The sequence below is a fragment of the Eurypyga helias genome, unplaced genomic scaffold (genome assembly GCF_000690775.1).
Source record: "Eurypyga helias isolate BGI_N326 unplaced genomic scaffold, ASM69077v1 scaffold17320, whole genome shotgun sequence".
Classification (NCBI taxonomy): domain Eukaryota; kingdom Metazoa; phylum Chordata; class Aves; order Eurypygiformes; family Eurypygidae; genus Eurypyga; species Eurypyga helias.
Window position 1 is genome coordinate 1 of NW_010223944.1, and position 10,099 is coordinate 10,099.

At 41.9% G+C, this 10,099-nt stretch overlaps 1 protein-coding gene across 1 annotated transcript in view; it reads left to right on the forward strand.

The window, feature by feature from the left end:
• Nucleotides 1-853: 853 nt before the first annotated feature.
• The window catches only part of NOC3L (nucleolar complex associated 3 homolog (S. cerevisiae)), a gene marked incomplete at its 5' end in the record, with an annotated part of 13,284 nt that continues 4,038 nt past the window's right edge, over nt 854-10,099 (forward strand). Inside the window, 17 exons of the mRNA XM_010158640.1 lie at nt 854-1,061; nt 1,484-1,607; nt 2,503-2,660; nt 2,772-2,828; nt 3,766-3,896; nt 4,532-4,693; nt 5,012-5,105; nt 5,302-5,477; nt 5,695-5,823; nt 6,369-6,500; nt 6,885-6,965; nt 7,539-7,639; nt 8,083-8,155; nt 8,233-8,296; nt 8,384-8,455; nt 9,419-9,600; nt 9,827-9,955. Coding sequence (XP_010156942.1) covers nt 854-1,061; nt 1,484-1,607; nt 2,503-2,660; nt 2,772-2,828; nt 3,766-3,896; nt 4,532-4,693; nt 5,012-5,105; nt 5,302-5,477; nt 5,695-5,823; nt 6,369-6,500; nt 6,885-6,965; nt 7,539-7,639; nt 8,083-8,155; nt 8,233-8,296; nt 8,384-8,455; nt 9,419-9,600; nt 9,827-9,955 — 2,073 coding nt within the window. The remainder of the gene's footprint in view (nt 1,062-1,483; nt 1,608-2,502; nt 2,661-2,771; nt 2,829-3,765; nt 3,897-4,531; nt 4,694-5,011; nt 5,106-5,301; nt 5,478-5,694; nt 5,824-6,368; nt 6,501-6,884; nt 6,966-7,538; nt 7,640-8,082; nt 8,156-8,232; nt 8,297-8,383; nt 8,456-9,418; nt 9,601-9,826; nt 9,956-10,099) is intronic.

A 10,099-nucleotide genomic window follows, 5' to 3' on the forward strand; every position in this document is an offset into this window, starting at 1 on the left:
CTGCCTCCTTAGTGCTTGCCCAGTAGTCAAACCTATAAGGAGATAAAGGTGAACTTGGTAAAGAACCCAGATTTGAGAAGCCTGGTGCTGGTCCAGCTCCATGTCCCCTTGCCAAGGGGGCACCCCACCACCTCCAGGACTCATACAATGGCCCGTTTTCCCCCCACAGCCCTTGCCGTCCCACGCCCCTCAGCAGGGCAGCTGGGCTGCGGCCGCTTCTGTCCCGCGGTTTTGGCACAGGGTGCCTGGGTTGGTCTGCACCTGTGGGCTTCCCCGAGCCCACCTTCTCCTGGCCACTGTGGCTCCTCGAGCACCTGCAGCGCGTACGCAGCTTAGGTAGCACGCTGCTCCGAGCCCTGCAGCAGGCAGCCTTGGCTCTGCCGCGGTCACGGAGAGTTTGGGGCAGGAGCGAACCAAAGCTCAGCGTGGGTAAGTGTGCGAGAGGGCGTTTACCTGAGGCTGTGGCCTTGTACCAGACCCTCCTAACCTTAGTGTGTGCTGGGGGAGAACAGCATTGTGAAGAGAGGAGACAGGGCTTGGGAGCAGACAGGGCAAAGAGCTGTGTCCTAACAGTGTGTTTACCGTACTCTGAGTGTTCATATGTCTGAAAGTGATGGATATAGGGTTTAATTAAAAAAAATTGTCAAGGAATGTTTCTGTGAACCATTCTTCACAGGTGTCTCTTCTCAAAAATTGAACACAGCTGGGTAAATCAGGAGCTAACTGATGATACTATTCGGAAGAAACCTGTTCTTCAGCCCTGATAGAAATAGGAATGAGATCTAAAACTGAAATAAATTTCACAAAGGCTATGAATATGTCAGTTACGTGTAGTTTTCTGTTTGCTTCCTAGAGAAAGAACACAAAACGAGTTCCAAGCTTTCGAAAGCTACTGAGAACTAGTAAAATAAAACTTGACAACAAGTTAAAGAACAAACAGTACAAGCAGCAGAGTGCTGCTAAGAAATATCGAAAAGAACAAAAGAAGCTAAGGGAGGCTGTCAGAGATGCTATCTCTAGAAAACCTTTTCCACTGGAAGACTGCAAGAAAAAAAAAGTTGGTAAGTGTTTGCTCAAGGTTATTTTTGTAAGGGAAAAGGTATAAGGGATGCTAAACATCCTGCTGCTTCATGTTGTAAGATTACATATCAAGAAAACATTTCATTTCTGTGTACAAATAATTGCTGTTCTTGTTTAAAGGAAAGAAAGGGAGAGCTATGAAAAATATAAAAGGTAGCCATTCTGACAACAAGATCTGACAGTAAGAGATGGTAGAAATGTGTTTGCTTTGCTCTAATCATTATTGGATGTCACAATAAAGGGGCAGTTTTCTGGGATAATGCAAAACACGTGCATGGAGGTTGATGAGGTCCATGTCTAAGGAGGGTGTAAAATGTTCTCACAAGTGTAGGCAGGGTTAGGTCTTCAAGTTTGCATATATAGATACATGATCTTAATCTGTACACATCATCTTCTAAAATAGCCGAAAAATGGGAAGAAGAGGAAGAAGTAGCCCTTCCACTGGACATGATGGATGAAGATGACTTAAAATTAATGGAGGATTTGGCTCAAAAAGCATCCTTTTTAACGAGAGACCTTTCTTCTAAGTGAGTGTTGTTGTGGTGGCTACTTTTCATACTAATTCATCTTTCTGTGGTGAATATGTAATTAATATGTCATGTAATAGCGATATCAGGAGGTCACTTTCAGTCTGGTATCTCTTTGCGGTTCCAGTTTAGCGTTTCCTTCGTCTGTCAGTACATTCAGTATTAATGTATTGATGTGTATCAGTACATTCACCTGCTCTGCCTGACCTTCAGGTTACTGTTTCTGCACAGTGTTTCTTCCCTTGAGGTCCCTGGCTGTGAGATGAGTAGGATTCCTCAAACTGAAAGAAATGCTTTAATCTGTATACGGAATCTTTTTTTTCTATATGGGTGTTCAGGACATTCCCTGGACTTTGGGCCACTGTAATTTCATATTGCATTGCAAAGTGCTGTTAAAAAAAAAAAAGGCTCATGACGCTGTGTCTGTAAACACATGCAATACCTAAGCATTCATGCAAAAAATTTATTACCAGTTTTTTGGAGCAAGGTGTCAGGTGGAGTTCGCATGAACACTGAAAAATCAGTACAGGCGTTTTGCAGGTGTGTGTTTGCACTCCTGTGCCAGCATTTCCAGATTCACAAAGTTGACTCAGCTGGCAGATGAACTAAATCTCATTTTGCCTTTGCTCATTTCACATTTAGTTTCCTATAAAAAGGAGATGGCAAGCCCTGCATTGTGCTGAATTCAAAGATCCCGTACAGATCCACAATAACACTGTTCGATCGACTGGTGACGGGTGCTGTCAGCGGTGAGCACGCTCAAACACTCCCCTCACTGGGATCAGCCATCGTGTATTTTTCTGAGTGCGGACACTTAACCCAGCTAGTACACTGCCATACACGGTTCATGTCTAATTAGATGGCTAATTCATTTAGTTTGCCTTTTATTTTCCAGCGAACCTGTTCATGTCAAAAAACGAAAGCATGAAAGTGTGATTGACAAATACGAGAAGGTGCCGAGGCGTATGCAGACTGAGCCAGAAAAAGAACTCATCCATCTGCTCCCCATCAAAGACAAAGGTGGCATTATTCCCCAAACTATGGAAAAGCCAGGTAAGACGCAGATTCCTGAATCATTATAGTAGCCAAGATGCATGTAATTTATTCTTTTAAAGTTCCACAGTGTTTGTTACGTGCTTGACACTAGACACTCTGTTTTTGCAGTTCTCAGTGTTGCACAGGATGAAGAAGAGGATACAGAAGAAATGGAAGAAGCAGAGGGTAACAAAACATCATGTTTGCCTTTTTTTTTTTAATTATCATTACTTTTTTTTCCCCAAATCACTGACATATCTGAAGAGTACTTTGCTGTTCTCTAAGGAAATTTGTAATTCAAGTGTATTCTGTTTAGGGTGTTTTTGAGTGTGGTCATGACCCTGTTGCCCCCAATGCGTAACAGTGATTCAGAGCTTGCTTTCTTACCTCTTAGGATCCCAGGACCTGAAGAACAGCTGGCTTCAGAATCTCTTTCTTTAAAATTATTTTGATTTTCACCTGGAAGAGATGTTTGCATGAAGTTCCTTAGATCATTTGTGGCATCTTTGCTATTGAGAAGGGAAATCTTGGTCTCACTTAAAGAATATGTGTTGTGGTTGTAGTTTGATTACTCTGAGAGCATTTTGAAATGCAGTTCAGGACACAGACTTCTCTAGGCTCTTGAGTGTCTGTCTTTAACATTTTTTTTTTACTTAAAACATCAGAATACCAGGAATTTCAGGTTTCAACTTGCAGTTTGCTGTCCAGTTAAGAAAACACAAATAAAACAGTTGTATTTTTAAAAGAAAAAGGAAATGGAGAATAATTTGCTGCTCATTGCAGAGCACTGCAGTTTCTTGGCACAGCTGGGGTTCTACACTGAGTTTCTCTGTTCCCACTGTACTTGGGAATTACTATTTGCAGATTCAGAAGCATTTGTTCCATTTAGTTTTGCAAGTCTAAGGTTTTGGAGTGGAGCAAAAATTAATCTCTGGGTTAATATAAGCTCTAGCAAGGTCGTTCTTAGAGCTTCTTTTACCGTGGAACTGCTTGTGTTGCTGTTGGGTGGTGCTACCACAGTACCCGTCTGAAATGCAGTCTCTAGAATGGTGCTTTGCAATGCAGTATTTATTAAACAGCTTCCCTAATGACCCTCCTTTCTGACTCTCACACCTTGTGCCAGACTTCAACGAAGAACTCCTGCCTGTTCTCACTCCTGAGGAGATGGCTGCTCAAAGGAGACACAAGCTGCAGGAAAGGAAGATGCACATAGCTGCCTTAGCGTCCGCCGTTCTCTCTGACCCAGACAACAATGTAGGTAGCATTTATTTAACGTGCTTGTGTGTGTACAGGAAGTCAGTAAACAGAGGTCTGAAGTGACCAAGCAAAAGCAGAAAAAACACATGAGTAGACAAGGAAAAAGGCCAGTGTTGTATCGCTTCTCAGGGGGTGCAAACAACTGCTGCCGTAGGTTGGTACAGGGGATTTGAATCAGGTGAAGATCCTGGTGACTCTGTTTGCTCTGTTCAGTTGTAATTTCTCCCTCTGAATACTTGTGGTTTTAGGAATAATACTGTCTGTGGTCTTTCTTGTCCAAACTACCTTGTTCCTTAAGCATGACCCTTACTTCAGCTCTGAGTTCAGGGTTGTATCTGATAATTCTCAGTGTTTCAGGATATGATAGTAATTTGCCATAATTCTGTACACGTTTGTAATAGTAGGGTGGGTTGAATATTCCCAAGATAAAAAAAATTTTGTTGGGACATCTACCATTTCGTGGTTCTTTATGCAGTGCTAAGTAGAGTCTGAGTAACCACTGAGTTACTTTTTTCCCCTCTTTCTACTGTTTTTAAATGAGGCCAGCAGTTTTTCTGGTGGTAAACTGCTGAAATGTACGTTGTGTTTGTTTGTGGGTAATCTTCATCTGACTTTGCCTGCCTCTTAATCAGATTAAGAAGCTGAAGGAGCTGCGCGCCATGCTGATGGAACAGGATCCTAACGTGGCTGTGATCGTTCGGAAGCTGGTCATGGTTTCTTTGATGGAGGTGTTCAAAGATATTGCGCCTTCTTACAAAATTCGACCTCTGACTGAAGCAGAAAAGGCTACCAAGGTGAAATACCAAATTTCTTTGTAGACTATTATGAGTAGTTCAGATTTTTTTTAAGTTATGCCAAATACTCATGTATAGTTTTGAGCAAAGGGTGACAAATACTCAAGTACTTGTGGAAACTCTGACACTGTGACACTTTCAGGGGCAGAGGTCTTTGTTTTGAACCCTGAATTCTTATGTGCTTCCTTCAGTAACTTCTGTCTTCCATCATAAACCTCTGAACAAAAGGGTGTTTTGTGTCACGGTGAAGGGAACGAGAAAGAAAGAATTTCAGGATTTAGCTCTCCAAATCAAGTTTCATGTGTATTATGTTTACAGGTAAAAAAAGAAACTCAGAAACTGAGAGAATTTGAAGAAGGCCTCGTGAGCCAGTATAAATTTTACTTGGAAAATCTGGAACAAACAATCAAAGGTAAAGTCAACACTTCCCGTTTTTTGTAGTCAATGCAAAATTGTTTAAGCATCATTGTTAACCTCCCCTGATTGAATGCTGCCAGCTGCTTTTCATGCAAGTGTTGTCTCTTGTAAGTGTGTAGAGAATGCCTGCAATAACTAAAAATGTAAACTACATTCTGAACAGCGATCACTAAAAATGGTATTTTTGGTAGATTGGAAACAAAGGAAGTTGAAGAAAAGCAACGTCATCTCGTTAAAAGCGTACAGAGGTCTAGCGGAGATTGCAGTGAAGTGTCTGTGTGAGCTGCTTGTGGCCCTGCCCCACTTCAACTTCCACAACAACATCATCGTTCTCATTGTGCCGCTCATGAATGATGCATCAAAAAAAGTGAGTGGCTTTCTGATTAGGGAAAGGCTTCTTGTTTTGCATTAAAAATAACCTACTTCTGAGCTGTATTGCACAATATCCAGATCATGTGGCCATATCTTTTTGCTGTCTTACAGGCTGTGTCCACTTTCTAGTTAGTAAATGCCATCAGTAGTATCAGTTAGCTGTTGTTGTAGACTTGGCTTTACAGAGAAGTTTGTTTGAATTCACTTTTCAGATTTCTGAGATGTGCTTTGAGGCAGTTAAGAAGCTCTTCAAACAAGACAAGTTGGGCTATGCTTCACTCGGTGTAGTTAAGGTCATTTCTGGCCTTGTGAGGGGTAGAAATTACGACGTCAGACCTGAGGTAAGAGTCTTTCTGTTGTAATACACAATTTTCTTCTGTCAGTGGTTTAAAAAAAATCTGAAAGTTAAAGTTAGTGCAGCTGCTGGTTACAGACAAGCAGGATTTCCTCACTCTGTCAAAACACAGGCAGTTGAGGAGTGGGCTGAGCCAGAGGGGCAGAAAGAGAGACCTGGGGCAGGGGAAGGAAGATGAGAGGCGATCAGGTCTCAACAGAGACATGGGTTAAGTCAGGCAGGGAGACTTGAAGTGAGAGAGGTAGGTGGAGGAATGGATAGGATGAGAGGAGGAGATCAGGTCTCAATAGAGACATGGGTTAAGTCAGGCAGGGAGACTTGAAGTGAGAGAGGTAGGTGGAGGAATGGATAGAATTGGGCAGCGCTTGGGAATGAACTGGGAGAGATACAGGTATGAAGAAACAGTAAGGCAGTAAACAGAACAACCTTTGGCCAGCAAAGCCCGCTAGCCTGAAAGGAATTCAGGGTTTGTTATCCTCCATTCCTCTGCTGTGAATCACCTTTCATTGTATTTATTTTATTTGACAACAGGTGTTAAAAGTATTTCTTCACTTAAGAATTAAGGAAGTAGAATTACAAAAAGATTCTGAAGCCATTGCACCAAAGAAAAAGTTCATGACTTACAAAGAGAAAAGAAAAAATCTTTCAAGAATGCAAAGAAAGGTATGACGGGTGCTTTCTCATGCTCTGCCTCAGAGACTTGACCTAGGGATTTGATCTAGCAGTGATCACACTTCTCTTGTTGCTGTTGTTAACTCTCAGCATCAGTGATTATTGTTTGTGTTGTACTTGAATATTTATGAGGTTCTATGGGGAATTTAATTATCTTCCTGATTTTTTTCTCTCTCTGGTGCTGATTACGCCTTTGACTGGTTGTTTCTGATAGGAAGGAATATATCCCAGTTGGTTGCCCTGTAGCATAACAGGGTGACTTAGGCAACTGACCAGGCATGGAAGGTTTCTTCTGTGTGTATCTTTGGAACCTGTGTATCCAGGCTGGTTAGAAACACTGAATATGTTGTCTTAAAATCAACTGTGTGTTTTCAGTGGAAGAAAGCAGAAGAGAAACTGGAACGAGAACTCTTGGAAGCAGAAGCATCAGAAAGTAAAGAAAAAAAACTGAAGCTGGTAACTAATTTAGAGATTATTCTCCTATTTTTGCGAAGTCGGAGCTCCTAACCCTTTTGTACTTTGACACCCCAAGTGTCTCGCCTCCTCCCCAAGCTGTCGGCAGGATAATGTGAGCAGCTTACAAATATTTTGCCTGTGCCAGAGGTCTAGGTTTTAGCAAACCAAGCCCTCTCAGTTTACCCAGGAAAGCCAACTTACCCATCCCTATTTCCTTCTGTTCTCTGCACAAAAAGGCATTGAATCGGCTGAGGTCGGTCCTCCAGGTGCCCTGTTCCTGTAACACATGGCACTGTGTAGTGGCTGTAAGCAGCCTCTCACAGAGGCCTTCGGGCGAAGAGGAATGTGGCTCGCATGGACTGTGGGGAAGAGGGGCTGTTTAGCTGGGAGAGGGGGAGGGCAGGAGCAGGAGGCAGGACTTTTCAGCATAAGAAGAGCAGAGATGGCAGTGCCAGGGCTGGTTTGGAAGGCTGGAGTGCAGGCTTGGACAAGAGAGGAGCAGTTTCAGTTGAGTTGTAAGTGAAGTAGAAATACCTGTTTTCATGCTGAAGTATTTTCTTTTCTCTCTTTCAGCACACACGCACCTTGAATATTGTGTTTGTAACTTACTTTAGAATCTTGAAGAAAGCGCAGAAGTCTCCACTTTTGCCAGCCGTGCTGGAAGGCCTTGCAAAGTAAGGACTGAGTCCACCTGCTTTGGTCTGTGTTAGAAAAGACACAGAGCACTGAAGGCATCTTTGACGTGTAACGGGATTTATAAGCAGGGAGGGAAGACTGTCCCTGACAAATCTGTTGAAATTCTTTTACTTCTCTGCTGAAGTTCTCACCTACTTGTAAACATTCGTACGTGACCTGAAATTTCCCATGATAGAACTGATGGGATGCAAACGCAGCAAGGTGTGATGTGATTCCAGTATTTTGTCTGACGGCTTCCCAAAGAACGCCATCGTGCCTCCCCTGCTGTAGGGAAGGCACGATTAACGGCCGTCTGTGTGAAGAGACTCAGTGTTCAGCATTTGATTTAGCTCTGCTTTCAAAGTGTGGGTTTTGGCAGCTCAGAATACTGAGTTTGCAGATAATGCCTACCGCTTAAAAATACAGATCTCTCTGCTTCAAGGTTTGCTCATCTCATAAATGTGGAATTCTTCGATGACCTGTTGATTGTGCTTCATTCTCTTATTGCATCTGGGGTAAGTTGAGCTTACTTTTCTAACAGTTTTTTCAAAATTACGTTCTATTGGGTACTTAATCAGTTTTGTGTTCTTAGGGTTTAAGCTATCGTGAGAGTCTTCATTGTGTTCTCAGTTCTTTTCATATACTCTCTGGTCAAGGTAAGACAACTTCAAAAAGAAGCTTTAGTTTAATATTGTCTGGTAACTTCATGGAGTAAATGTATTTATTTGGGATTATGTTCATAGGTGACGTTCTTAACATTGATCCCCTGAAATTCTACACACACCTTTACAAGACACTGTTCAGCCTACATGCAGGTAACTCCAGTTTCTCATTTTCAGCGTTTCCCTAGGTAGCGTTGATGCCGCCAGGTTGGTGTCACAGCCTTAATACAGTGCTGTTAAACTACGGCTGCTCAGGTTACCTGACTTCTGGAAAAACAACTGTTCTGATCTACTTCTTTCTCAGGATGCACATTGCACTGCTGCCATACAAATACTAGAAGTACTATTGCAATACATGGCAACGGGTTCTGATCGTGTAATTTCATTAAGGAATGTCACCCATGTGATCCTGGATAAGCATTTATCCTGTTTAAGTTTTTTTCACTTCCTTGTAATTGTTTCTTTCAGTGGCAATTTAAAAATTCCCTATTTTTTTCCCTAATTCTTTCTCTAATAGAGAATAATCTCTAATTTTTCTAATATATTTTTAAAAATAATTTCAATTTAAATTCTGTTTTATAAAATCTTGTGGTTTATATTTCTGAATTTTGTAATTCTCATGTTCTAATTTTCTAATCAAAATTTTCTAAGAATTCTGAGAAACGGAATAGTTTATGAAAAAAGATACTTGGAGAGTTTGAAATTAACGTAATTCTAATTAACTTCATGAACTTGTATTCACTAAGGAGGAAGGATTGAGAAAAGATTCTGCGATTCTGGGTGGGTAAAAGACAATCTTTGCACCATTTAAGGATCTGGAGAAGATGATACAATGGATGCACTTTGGGTTAAAACACTAAGTGCTTCCAATGTTTAGACAGTTTTGATGGAACACATATTTTCTTAAAAAGGAGCACAGAAACAATGATACGCTTTTTCTGTTCAGAGCTGTTTTTACCAAAAAAGGAGGGACGTCTGTACCCCATCAGTGCTGTGGCTGAGCCTCCTAGCTCTCACGCCGTTCCTCAGGTTCCAGCGCACCGTCGGTAGCAGGGCGTTTAGCTGCACATTCCTCAGCACGGTTGTTCACTCTGTGTGCGAAATTCTGCTTTTGAGGTGGCACCAACGACGACGTGGGGATTGTGCTCCAGTGCCTGGATGTCATGTTTGCCAAGCGGAGAAAACAAGTTTCCCAGCAACGAGCTCTTGCTTTCCTAAAGCGACTTTCCACGCTTGCTCTTCATGTACTTCCCAACTCCAGTGTTGGGATCCTGGCAACAAACAGGATATTAATGCAGGTAAGTTTTACCTGTTGGATTTTTTAGCTCACTGGTTAAAGCTTACTGAATTTCTTGAGAAATCGATTTTATGCAAAATATTTTGAAGCATCTTAAGCAGGAATGATGGAAACGGTATCCTTAAATGCTGCTGAGGCTGAAAACCATGAATCCTGAACTTACCTTAACCATGTTATAATTGGACATGTAATACAAGCAACTCGGTTCTTTTTTGTGTGTGTTGTAGACATTCCCAAAGATGGACCTCTTACTAGACAACGAATCCCAAGGCAGTGGAGTTTATCTTCCAGAACTAGACGAACCAGAGCATTGCAATGCGCAGAACACGGCTCTGTGGGAGCTGCATTTGCTGCAGGTTAGTGAGCGATTTGAGCAGTAAATAGCTTCTGAATGTTTATATGCTTTACACAAAGAGAGAACAGAGATCATCAGGCTGTCAATCAAATCTGGCCCACATGAGCCTATTCCATACAAAGAGGAACAGCACAGTGGTGTAGGG